General features: G+C 39.7%; 1 protein-coding gene across 13 annotated transcripts in view; it reads left to right on the top strand.

Moving 5' to 3' along the window:
- Nucleotides 1-13,368, top strand: part of TPD52L1 (TPD52 like 1) — a 109,409-nt gene that overhangs the window by 55,755 nt on the left and 40,286 nt on the right. For all 13 annotated transcript variants that reach the window (XR_001338257.6, XR_008625766.3, XR_008625767.3 and 10 more), the window contains exon 2: nt 10,354-10,469. Coding sequence is in view for 10 of the 13 variants with exons in the window: in XM_003827607.6 (XP_003827655.1) it covers nt 10,354-10,469 (116 nt within the window). In the remaining 3 variants the exon portion in view is untranslated. The remainder of the gene's footprint in view (nt 1-10,353; nt 10,470-13,368) is intronic.

The raw sequence follows: 13,368 nt of genomic DNA on the forward strand, positions 1-13,368 counted from the left end.
CACTGTGTGGCCTGTTCACTAGTGCCCCACACCTGGCCCTCTTCAGAGTGAAGGGGGCTGGGCTCAGGGAAAGCAAAGAAGGAAATTGTCATATTGTTCAGGTATGGTTTAGACTCCTAGACCATTTATTGCAGACAAGATCTTAAAAACTGTACAGAAGACAAAGTGACCTCTGCAGGCTTAGAGGAAGCCAGATTGGGGCAACAAATAATTTATTGAATTTTTAATTAATTTAATTTGGGGTCATGGCAAGTCATTGAAGACATAGAGATGAAACTTGATAGAGAGTTCATAATGATCTCTCTTTTGCCTGAATTCTATGATATTATTAGTCTCTGTTTAACTCAGAGCTCTTCTTTGAAAAAAAGAACATGACATTCAGACTAGTGCCAATGAAAAATGAGGCTTATTTTTAGGATAAAGAGAAAGCTTATGGATGTTCAGGAGAAGTCAAATAATCAGGCCTCAGGCCAGGCCGAATTATAAATTCCAATGAGCTCAGAGACCTGCATAGCACTTACTAGATTCTTAATAAGTGTTCGTTAAAAGAATGAATGAATGAATGAACGAATGAACTCACAAATGACCTAAGGGAGCTCAGAGGAATACTGAGGACTACACTACTGTCCTACCAATACCTGACTTAATCTTACTGCACTTAACTCTCCTGTGTCTCTTGGCCCAAAATCCCAACAGAGGAATCCAGAGAATACCCCTGGGTCAGATGCCCATCTCAGTCCATTAAGCAATAGCCAGAGAAGGTAATGGCAAATGACCATAGGGCTCCCTTCTAAGGATCAGGCAGATTAAGCCAGAATAAGAAACTGAACATGGCCTGTGGGTTTGTATTTCTCCAAGGCATTCACTTTGTATGTAATTACAGACTGCCATGTACTGGTGTTACTTAAGGTATATATGCGGGTGGCACCACCGTGAAATATTTTTGCTTCTTGAGGACAGAATAATAGCTTCTGTTCTTTCTTCTATAGGGCTTCAATTTTATAAATAATTCTGATCAAGGAAGAATGTTCAAGTATGACCAGATTGGGAGCTAATGTGCTAACTGATTATTATATGCCAGACACTGTGCTAGGCATTTTACAAAACTGTAATCTCTCACAATTTATTCTTGTGGGTAGGCATTATTATCCCCATTTTACAGATGAAAAGACTGAGATTTCAACTATCACAGTTACAAAGTTAAAAAGGGGTGGAGCTGGAATTCTTCCTGAGATTGGTTTGTTCCCCAAAGTTATACCCTTTCCAATATCACTATACTATCTTGCAATCGATGGATCATTAAGCAAAATATCGGGATGAATTCTGCAGGACAGAGCCAGGTCTCTTCCATGAGTCATTAGTCAGGTAAAGACCCTTAAGGCACATAATTAGGCAAGTATGTAGTTTTTTATTGAATATTGGTTTGAGGAAACTAGCTCTAAATAAATTAGGGGGCCAATTGGGAACCTTTGATATGGTCAGGTTTTAGAGGAGATGAGAAGGATAAAAGGAGAAAGTTGTTTGAAAAAAATCAAGTTACAAAATACTGCGATTTCATTTTTAGATATATGGATCTATCTATCTATCTATCATCTATCTATCTATCTATCTATCGTGTAACACATATGTTAAAGATGTAAAATACCCATTGTTTTATATATCACTAAGAAAGAAAAAGTGCTGTCAATCAATTGCAAGACATAATTGATTATGAAAGCCATCCTGATTTCAAAGATGTTAAATGTGAGAAAAAAAAAAGTCTGTGCTGCAATATGTAGGAAAAGATCCAGAGAAATGTGCCCGAATGTTGCAGTGGTGATTTCCAGGAGGTAACAGTATGACTTGTGTTTTATGATTGCTCGTCTGTGTATGCAGATTTCCCTGCTCCACTCTCATCCCACTCTCAAAGGTTCAAGTAGGTGATCCCCAGCCCCAGGAGAACCACTTTTAAACTCTTTCAGCATGTCACGCATTAGAGTTCACGCATTAGATTTCAAGCATTGGCTTTAGGATTTGGGGATATATATTTCCCTTGGTATTGATCTTGGCATTTGAAGCCTCTGCCAAAACTTCATGGCAACAGGAATAAAACACACTTAAAAGACCTTTCTACTACACACCTGATTCAATAATAGGCGAGATACGAGTTGTTAGCAAATGAAGGAAAAGCATGCTGTTCAATGATGAACGTTCTTAAGAAATAATATCTAGGTTAATGTAGTACTTTTAGCAAATGCACAGAAAGTACAATTCTAATAAATAAGCTTGTTTTATATCTTTAATTTCCATCTAGAATTGACTCGTGTTAGATTTTTTGTGGTCTTAAAGATAATCATAAATCCAACAGTAATACGATTAGCTCAATAATTTTTCCCTTGGGGAATATATGTAGATATTTTGAAGTTTTATGTTAAGGAATGCTTGAGGTTATTTTTACCAAACATCATGAAGAAAATATAATTAAGTAATAAATATTACAGTCTTAAATCTATTATTTAAAACATGGAAAATTTTCATATAAGCTACTTTATTGCATTCCTTCTTTTATTAAGTCCTAGGATAATTTTGTATTCTTTTTGAAAGTGTATGCTTTCCTCCCTTTGCTTGGTTACACAGTTGGACTTATTTAATTTTCTAATACAGTGCAAGATTATTTTACTATTCATAAGCGATTCTGCAACTTTTACATATTTGCCAACAATGCAGGATATGGCTACTGATCCAAAATCATAGTTTGTAATCATTTTAACTCCCAGTCCTCTGTATTGTTTCAATCATGGCCATGAAGCCACCACCTACTCCACGGGAGAGCTTGCCAGCATGCACTGTAAGTGTGTGGATGCCAATGAGTGATTTCATTGCAAGGTTGAAGGAGGCACTTTAATCTAAAGCTGATCTCTTGATTCATACTTGCCAAGATTTTGCCTACATTCTTCAGATGGCTTAAGACAGGGAAGGGCATAAGCTTTGGTGCCAGACTAGCTTTAGTTAAAGCCCAGCAACTTGGGACTGAGCCCCAGGTCCCATGAATGCAGGTCTTCATCAGCAAGGCTGGGAGCAGACCACAGTGAACATTGTGACTTCTCAGCTGGATCTGGTTTAATTTGTGGTGTTGTTCAGCTCTGCATGGGAGACTTAAATGGAGTCATCACTGGCTAACTGTAGGTATAGTGAAAACAGGCACATAGTAACATTTGACAAATATTTTAAAGCCTACCTGTTTTCCACAGACCTCACCTGGCCAATGGAGAAGTGCAATTACTAGATTATAATCAGATCTATGATTATTTGTTACCTTTATTAAAACAATTCTATATATTTTATTGCATGTAAAAGAGTAAAATGGCTGTCTTTAAGTGCCAAATACTCCAATAGCAGGGTAGCAACATTTATTTACACTACAGCTTGGTATATATATGTGCTCAATTTTTTTTAACCTATACTTGGTGTGAGTATGAGCACCTAGGCTTTGAGTAGTGGGAAAAAAAATATTAGGCCTAGTCCATTCCAATGCAATTATTTTAAAAACCTCTTTAAATATTACTCATTTCCTTCAGCAAAGTTATCTTCTAGTTCAGATTTCTCCTTTTTCAGATCCCATTTTCCTGTGTCCTAGCTAGGGAGGCATCTGGTGTGCCTGGTGTATGGAAGCCTGAAAGACTATGCAGTGCCTTGTGTTCTGCTTGTATGGCTCTTCAGGTAGCTGGGAACATGATGTCCCCTGGTGCTGAAGTTTTTTGCAGATGCTACTCATGATCTTGTCTCCCTCAGCTGAGTTTCAGTTCAGTAGCCCCTCCGAGCTGATTCAGCTTTGCCTTGGCTCTCATTGGAGGGAGATTCTTTCCACTTCCTCCATTTGTCCTCTGGCCAGGGCTGGTAACCCCAGCCCCTGATGCAGGGGCACCAACCTCTTGCCAAGGTGGTGAGTTTCTCCCTAAGAACCATGAGAAGTTCTGAATCCTATCCATGGTTAACTGACTGCAGAAGAGTGAGTTGGAGAATTAAACACGAGGGGCCTCTCTGTCCAACACCCCTGGACCTGCCAAGGTTACAGTGATGTGGCTGTGTACCAGGTTGGTGTGGGATAGCCTGAAGGATATTCCTTCCTAGAGTTCAAAAAGGAAATTGGGGCAGGCTTCCTATACCATTCAAGGACCAGGAAAGATGTAAATGGGTGGCATGCCCAAAAGGGATGCCTGATTCCAGAAAGCTTAGTGAATGGGCCATCAGAAAAATGACAAGAGTTAAGGGCATCAAACAGGGGTGTTGAAGCACCTTGGAACAGCCGCAGTAGGAAGTCAATACAGTCCTTAGGCCAGAGGAGAGTTCTTGGAACCAGACGATGGCTGAGCTATAGAAGGGAGCTACCTAATGGGAGCTTTGGCCTGTGGTAGTTGAAAGCTGAAACTGCAAGATGCAGCCTGGCAGGGAGGGAGACAGGCAGGACTAGACATTTGCTAACCACTCGCTTCTGCCCTCCAGTGTCCTGCAGGGGCTTCCCATTGGCCAAGGGCAAGGGAATCATATTGATATAATCCTTAGGTCATCTCCTGGGCACAGGGAAGGGTGGAGGAGGTAGAGAGTGGGTCTGAAGGAGTGAACAGAATCTCCAGCAGATTCTTCTATAAGTGTAACACATTTCATACTTTCTGGGCCAATGCCCAAAGAGAAAGGTGGGACATACACATCTCAGGGCTTAGCTCTCCTCATTCTCTCCCCCTTTCCTCTTCCCACCATCTACCAGGGATAGAGCCAGAGGCACATACCTCCTCGGTAAGTCCTAGATATCTAAGGGGTATCTAAGGGGAACTGCTTGGGCTGGATGTCCTGGGCTTGGCTTTTGCTATGCCAAGAGAGAAATAATGATATGTAGAACATTACCTCAAAAAAAACTTTTTTTTGCAAATCTCTTTTCTTGCTGGTAAATCCAATTTCAAATGCCAAAATCCTAAATATTAACCTTTTCTTTGTGTTTCTTTAACTTCTCTGTCCTGCCACTGGCAGATGGATGCCTTAGACCAGCTAGGAAAATATTACATTTTGAGAGAGGCAAAGAGAACACTTTTAAAAACTATTACTCCCCAATTTCATGCTGCTGTAGTTTGTTTGGAAATTTTAAAATTTTATAGCATTTTCAAGTATATTATCTGATTTAACATCATTTAACCTTAGCAACAATCCTACAAGGTATCCATTTTACAGATGAGATAATTGAGGTCAAACGTACTCTGCTAGTTAATAGCAAACCCACAACTAGAATTCCAGATCTCCTGACTCCCATTAGAGTGCTCCTTCTTCTATGCCAGACAGGGGGCCACAGTTTGCACATTTGGAAAAGAGAACCAAGTTCATGAAATTGGTTCATAATATACTGGTACTTGCTAAAAATGGTGACTTGAGCATTTGCCCAGTGATAATTGCTTTCACTGAAAAATATTTTTTTTAACTTTTTCTAATATCCGCTTCCATGGTAACTAGGTAATTTTATACTTATTTTATGGCCCTTCTTGCATTATCATCTGTCACTTGGTATCTTTTACCATTTGCTTTTTTCATTCCTGGTTTTGACTTCATTTCACTAGTTAATTACCTTTTTAATCCAACTCCTCTTTTTAACTACTTCTTGATTCTTGAATTATCCTTTGACCTCATCATTTGATTGCTGCTTTCCTAACTCAGTGAGTTGAACATATTCTGCTAAAAATAGCAGATCTTGTTTTCATTTTGTCTCTGTTTATGTGACACCCTGTGTATAACTCAGAGAGCACCACTGGGACAAGATGTAACAGGGAAAAATACGTGCCTAGGTAGAGAAAGGATGAGGAGAGCTTAAACCTAGACTAACTAGCAACCTGGTCTCTGGGCAGATTTCTTGAATGGGTGGTTTCTGGCAGTGAGACTTTGAAAGATTCATGATGTCTCTGAGGAGTGGGATGTTTGGCCCATCAGAGCTGAAGGCCAGTTCAGAGTTTCTCACTTTGTAAGGTTTATGAGCCTCCCGCTCTGAAAAGTGGAAGCTACCGGCTGGGTACTGGGTCTGTCTTTCCCTAGATTCACTCGAAGTTTCCCAATTCATGTATTACCAGTTAAACAGGGTTTTGAACTTTCTTTTCTTACTAGAATATAGAAGGTACTAAAGATGTTTGATGTCTTGAAAAGTCTAAGGACCTGGAACTGTTGTTTATTCCCTGGAGCATGTCTTCTCACGCTATGAAGATAGGGAAGACTGAGAATTTGGGTTCCAGCTAAGTTTGAGCAGTATCTGTAAGTCCTTGGGCCAGGCTGAGTGGGGAGAAGTCCACAGTGTGTTGCAGTACCCCCAGGACTGTCTCCTGACCCCCACTGCAGGGGTGGGGTGGAGCTTACTTTCTGGGTCTATCTTTCATAGCTGTGCTTGGAATTGCTGCTGATTCCTGGTTTAGATCGTTATCCTAGAGCATTGACTAAAATGTTAAATGACCTGTAAGTTACATTGTTTTACCAAGAGGCTGTTCCCTACATTCTCTTGAGTCTGTAGTCTCATAGGTTGCTGATGTTGCATAAAACTGGTACAGCCTCTCTAGGTGATAGTTTAGCAGTAGGTTACAAAATGTCCATGCCATTTGACTGAGAAATCCAATGGATAGGAAGTCATCTTGAAGCACCTAATGACTTAGCTAGGAGATGTTCACTGCAGCTTCCCAGCAAACAGGGTAAATTATTAATCATCCATAAGACAAAATAATGCACAACCATTGAAAATATATAAATGTATATGTGTGTCTTTACACACGAAAAGATATTCATAATATCCTATTGAATAAATAAACCAAGTTTGCAACAGTAAATTCAGTATATATATATATATATGAAAATATTAATACACCTATGCTCAGAAGAAATACCAGAAAGGAAGGATCAAAATACCAATTTTTGGGTAATATGATTAATGTTGATTTTAATTAATAGTGGATAATTTTACTGTCTTCTAGGATGATCAGATATTACTTATGAAAAAGGAAATTACTTAGCATTGAAACTGGCTTCTGGCATAGAGAGAAGGGATGAGGATCTGATGAACGTGGATCAGCAATATGCCATGTTTACTAATGTTTGTTACCGTGTTGGCAGTGACATCAGGGTGCCAATGGCACACTATTGATTCAGACATAAGGATGTGAATACCAGGGACTCAAGAGAAGGGACAGCTTCAGAACTATACATACTTGAGCCCTATTTTTATTCTCTTTATCTAAAATGTTCTGATTTTGTAGGATAATTATTTGCCTTTTTCTTTTTACTTTAGACAAAATCCATTTTCATTTGTTTATTAGATAATTATAAGTACACAGAAGAATATTTACGATATAATGGTAAAGTGGAGAAAATACTCATGAACAGAAAGTCAGTGTCCAGAAATGGAGTATGACCATTGATCCTGTAAGAGTTCCCTAAGGCAGCAGTCCCCAACCTTTTTGGCACCAGGAACTGGTTTCGTGGAAGATAATTTTTCCACAGACAAAGGGTGGCGGTGATGTTTTTGGGATGATTCAAGCACATTACTTTCATTGTGTATTTTATTTCTATTATTATTACGTTGTAATATATAATGAAATAATTATACAACTCACCATAACGTAAAATCAGTGGGAGCCCTGAGCTTGTTTTCTTACAACTAGACGGTCCCATCTGGGTGAAACGGGAGACAGTGACAGATCATCAGGCACTAGATTCTCATAAGGAGCACGCAAGCTAGATCCCTCGCATGTGCAGTTCACAATAGGGTTCACGGTCCTATGAGAATCTAATGTTGCTACTGATCTGATGGGAGGCAGAGCTCAGGTGGTAATGCAAGCAGTGGGGAGTGGCCATAAATAGAGATGAAGCTTTGCCAGCTCGCACACCTCTCACCTCCCGTGGTGTGATCTGGTTCCTAACAGGTAACAGACTGGTACTGGTCCATGGCGCGGGAGTTGGGGACCTCTGCCCTATGGGATCCTCCATTCCTTTCTCCTTTCCTCTCTGCCTTGAGAAAACCACAGTCCTAAGTTTTTTATTATTGCTTTGCTTTTCTTTATAATTTAATTCCTAAGTGATATTTTAGTTTTGTATGCTTTTGTACTTCATTAAGTAGAATTATACTTATTCTTCTGCAACTTGCATTTTTCACTCGATATCTTATTTCCAAGTTTTATCCATGTGGTGTGTATAGTGATAGTTCATTCATTTTGCTATTGTCCAGTCTTTATCATGGAAATGCACCACAGTATGCTTATGTATTGTCCTGTTTATGAACTTTTGTGTGACTTACAGTTTGTTGACACTATGAAAGCTTTTATTAATGGCGTCTGATGTGCATGTATAACATCTAATGCTCATGTAGATTGTCTCAGGTCTATACACAGTGGAATTGCTAGGTTATAGGGTATGTGAATGTCCAATTTTAATATACAATGTAGATCATGCTAAATCATTTTCCAATTATTTTTATCTATTTATATTCTTGCCAGCAGTATATGAGAGCTTCTGTCTTTGCATAGTCACCAACATTTAGTAATGTCAGACTTGTAAATTTTTGCTAATCTACTGAGCGTGAACTAATTTAATTTGTATTTCCCTGAGCATCAGTGAAGTCAAGCATGTTTGCTTCAGTGAAGTCAAGCATGTTTTCTTGGGTTTATTAACATTTGTGATTTCTGTCTATAAATCATCTGTTCAGGTCTTTTGACCCATATTTCTATTGGATTATTTCTGGTTTTAAAGTGGGTCTGTAGGAATTCTGTATATATTGGGAACAAATCTTTTTAGTTATATATGTGAGAGATATCTTCTTCAATTAGTGGCTTGTCTTTTCATTTTCCATATAGCGTCTTTGATAAAGAGCCATTCTTAATCTTGTTTGTCCGTTTTTCATGGTTTGCCTTTTTGTGTCTTAAGAAGTCCCTTCCTAACCAGAGGTTCATAAACACAAACTTCTAGATTGTCTTCTAAAATGTTTATAGTTTTGTCCCTGTGAATGGTTTAAAGGTGTCCAATGTGTTTTTTCTATAGAGATAACTGTTCTAGGACAATCTATTTAAAACTCTTCTGTTGTAGGACTTTCTCCTTAGTTCAGCTAAAAACGGGTCCTTGTCACACGACCATGAAAGATTAGGCTTGCAGACACTTTGAAGGGTGAGAAAAATGGAATTTATTGGGTGAAAAGGAAAAAAACTCAGCAAAGCAAGAGAGCTTCCTGTTAACAGATCCCCATCTCACAGATAGAATTCCCAGTTACCACCCCGGAAAAAGAAAGGACAGACTCCTACCCCCTAAAACCGGCAGAAACTTCCATGGCTCAACCTGTTCTCCCAGTGCTCAGGCCGGTGGGAGTTTCTCCAGGGACCCCTTTGTATTTGAATGTTTCATTTTCTTTCCCTACGGAGGTGTAAATGCCAGCTGACTGGAGTCATGTCATAGATGAAGTTTCTCTCTGAGTGTGGACCTGTTTCCTGGGTTCCCTGGAGAACACAGGCATTTGAGTCAGCCAGATGTTGAGGGGCCCTACCAGGGAACTTCTTTATATTTTAAATAATAAGTCATTTATCTCACATAACAAGTTAGAAGCTATTCTGGATTAACCCAAGGCACAATGATGGCATCAAGAACCCCGGCTCTTCCCATATTTTCCTCTGCCAGAGTCAGTTTGTCAGTGATGATTCCTCACAGCTCCAACTGCTTCGAGCCACATCTGCAGTGGAAAAAAGCCTTCATATTTTAAATTCTAACCTCGAGGTTGTTGTGGACCACCCAGGTGGTGTGCATTCAAGTTGCAAGCTGCTTTCCCATGCAGTCCCACTCAGGGTCACGAGTTCTCAGGGGAGGATTTTTTTCTCTGTCCATTCAGTCCTGAGTTTCAAGATGGGCAACTTGCCTTTCAGATCCCTGTGTAAAGAATGAAGGTATTTATTTCTAGTTCACCTGACTCTCAGGGTGCAGCCCTTGGGGCCTACAATTTACACAGGAATCTCACATTAAACCCCTCTCCATGGGCGGGCCTTGGGCTTTGTCCTCTGCCCTTACGCCTCATGAGACAGTGAAGAGCTAAGCTGGAATTCACCAAGGTGGTAAATGTAGACCTCCCTGAAAGCTTGTCCTGTTTACATCTCTGCCTTCTCATTTTCTCTTAATTTTTTTCTTTTTTTGGCTTCTTGGTTTTCTTTGCTTTCTTGGAGCTCGTCACACATTTAGGAGGATTTTCGTCTTTTCTGGAATTTTTAGTTGTTTTTTGGTGGGAGGGTCTGTCAGTGCATCTAGTCCTCCACACTATGGAAGCAGAAGTTGGTTTAAATTCACTTTAAAAATTGCCTTCTGTTTTATCAATTCTGCCTAAAGGTTTGCTGGAGACTGAACCATTGCAAGGAACAGACGAAGATGCAGTAGCCAGTGCTGACTTCTCTAGCATGCTCTCTGAGGAGGAAAAGGAAGAGTTAAAAGCAGAGTTAGTTCAGGTATGTTTAGTAATCTTATTGTTGCTATTTCTATCTCTGGATCTTAAGAGTTATTATTAGTTTGATATAATAATTGTAATGATGTTGTATTGTAATGATGTTTTCTTTCATTTAATAAAATTTATAAATGAATACATTACAAGATGATTCATTTTTCCAGGGTATTTTTCTACTGTTACATGTTACTTATTAGTTACAGTTGTAGAATGAATCATTGTGCTGCTTAAGCAACAATAATAACCAGTTTTAAATATACACTTCTTATTCTTTTTACTGTCAGAATACTATGGGAATAATAAATTACTTACAAACCTGATAGAATTCATCCAGACCATGTTATAGGTGCAAGATCCTTTTGAAGATGGGTTCTGGTTTTAGGTCAGCAACTTAGCTCAACAATTACTTTGAAATGATTTTTTTAAATGAAAAAGTCAATCATAGAAGCAACTGAATTTATAAGTTGTGTACTTTTTGGCAGAAAAATAAAGCTCTAGGGGTAGAGAGGAAAGCGATGCTTCATCAAGGCCTAATTAGATCCTGTGGAGCTGCTGTGGGGATCCGGACCTAGGGAGGAGGAGGATGTCAGGCTCATTATGAATACACGTCTTTGTTCAAGTCTTTTGCTTGCAATACCCACTTTAGACACTTTGCTGACAAGCCTTTACTTTCTAGGAGGAGAGTGTTGTAAAAAGGGCTCCTTGAGTAGGAGGAAGCAGCAGAGCCAGAGGAGCTGAGGCCAACATTCCCTCCGCATTCTGTGTCCTGGCTCATAGGCCAGGAAGATCCTGTTCCCACAGAAGCAAGGCTTGGCCTTCCTGCTTTGGCCTCTCCACAGGCTGAGGACACAGCTCTGAGCTCCACCTTACCCTCTCCCCACTTTGTCCACTCTGAACTCTGAGTTCTAACCTCCTGATAGTGTTTGTCTATGACAGCTCAGAATAATATTAAACACTTTCAGGTGCTTTTACAAGACACACCTCCAAGTTAATTTCATTTCAAAATGAAAGAGCAGCATGTTCCTCTGGTATAACCAAAAATGATTTCAGTAAGCACAGTGCCTCAAATCTTTAGCTGGGTCTGTCTGTGGCCACTGAGTGGCCGCACGTACCAGAGTGCACAGACCAAAGTTAGCATTAACAGATAATGGACTGACTCCACATATTCTTATGGCCTGAAATTCTGGCTCATGACTAGTTCATGTCAACTGCAGGGTCCAAATGTCATGTTCTGCAGAGTGGGGTAAGCCAACTGAGTCTAAGCTAAAACTTCACTCCATCATGGTGATAATGCTAGTTTAAGTTTAGGCAGAATGTCTGTAACTGACCAATTTCTATAAAATGCCTCGATTTTTATTTTTCTGGGCTGTAGGATTACTGGGGTATACATACATACATATACTAATACATGCTGATTTTTGTACATTATTTTCTAAATGTCAACAGTGAGCATGATACTACTTTTATAATCAAGAAAAAAGTAAGTATTGGTTTTAAATGGATGCCCCATGAATATGAAAAAATAGAAGTGTTTTCAGAAATTCCTGTCTCATTTGACCACAGTAATATACTTCCAGAACATTTCACTCCTAAGAGTTTTTGAGCCTGACTTCTGGAAATAACACCAGACTCTTTGTTACTGTGTTCAAGTTACCAGGATTCATGTTTTGCACTAGCCTCCATGCTTCCTGGCTCTTATTTCTGGGTTCTTCAGAGCTGAAGAAGTACCACATGCTGCCAAAGGTAGCGTCGTGACTTCCAGGGGCACATGAGCACAGCTGTCTGCCCCAGGCCTGGTGAAAAGCAGAGAAAGTGTATCTTTGCGATTTTTCTTCTTCACATTTCTCTTTCTCCTCCTCCACGTCAGGCCACCTCTGCTTTATGCTCATTCTGTTTTTAAAACAGCTTTCCTTACTCTTTTACAAGTGTGCATGCCGATGTGTGGACACAGGAACTCAAGTTCCCTGATAGCACATATGCATTCGGATTTTACCTTCAATGCTAGGATTCAATTTTAACAAGGACACATAGAAAGCCATCTCTGCAGTCTCACTGCTGGCCTTATGAAGAACTGAGGCATCCTATAGAGTCAGCCCCTCTGCCCCAAATCTCCACAGAGATTCTTTATGGGCCCCTGGTCACAGACAACTCCTCTTTCTGTCTGAGGAGAGATCCTACTGGGTCTGTTAGCTCCTTGGGTACCAAAGATACCTCAGAGACCAGCCTGTTAGATGATGGCCTTGGAGTCAGGCACTCAGTTGTGGTCATGATCCAAAGCAAGACCTGTGTGTACTAGGACTTCTGACCCCTGACTGCTTTGCTGAAAAGAGGTCTTGAGTGTGCCAGGTGTCCAGCCTCCTCTTTGTTTCCTTCCTCTCCCTACTTTCCTCGTCTCTTCTGTGAAATAAATAATTCAAAATAAAAGCTGTTGGGACTTTAAATTATTTTGAGCCTTGAAGGAATGTGAATATGGGACCTGAGTCACATAACAGGCAGCTGTGACCTAGGCAGCTGTAACCTGTTTCTCTGATTATAAACTAGCCTTTTCATTACCTACACTGTTTTGTAAAATGCTATAAAAGACTAAAGGGCACCAGAGAAGACCTCTTTTATTATAGATTAACTTCCCTCTTTATTCTCTTACACAAACGCCTTAGATTGTCTAAGATGGAATGTTAAACATATACTTTTAAACTGGAAAAGAAAAAGAAAACAAACTGTAACTAATCAAATTGCTGTAACTCATAAACCAGCAATATATGGAAAATGCTGTAATCCTATTAAATTTCTTTGTTTTCTGCCTGTGTAAATAAGACCTTAACTTTTCAGCTTCATAGCACTAACCACAGACTCTATTCCTTTAGAGTCTGTGTTTCCCAGATGTCTATCCTTAGCTTTTCACT

This window comes from Pan paniscus, chromosome 5 (genome assembly GCF_029289425.2).
Source record: "Pan paniscus chromosome 5, NHGRI_mPanPan1-v2.0_pri, whole genome shotgun sequence".
NCBI lineage: Eukaryota > Metazoa > Chordata > Mammalia > Primates > Hominidae > Pan > Pan paniscus.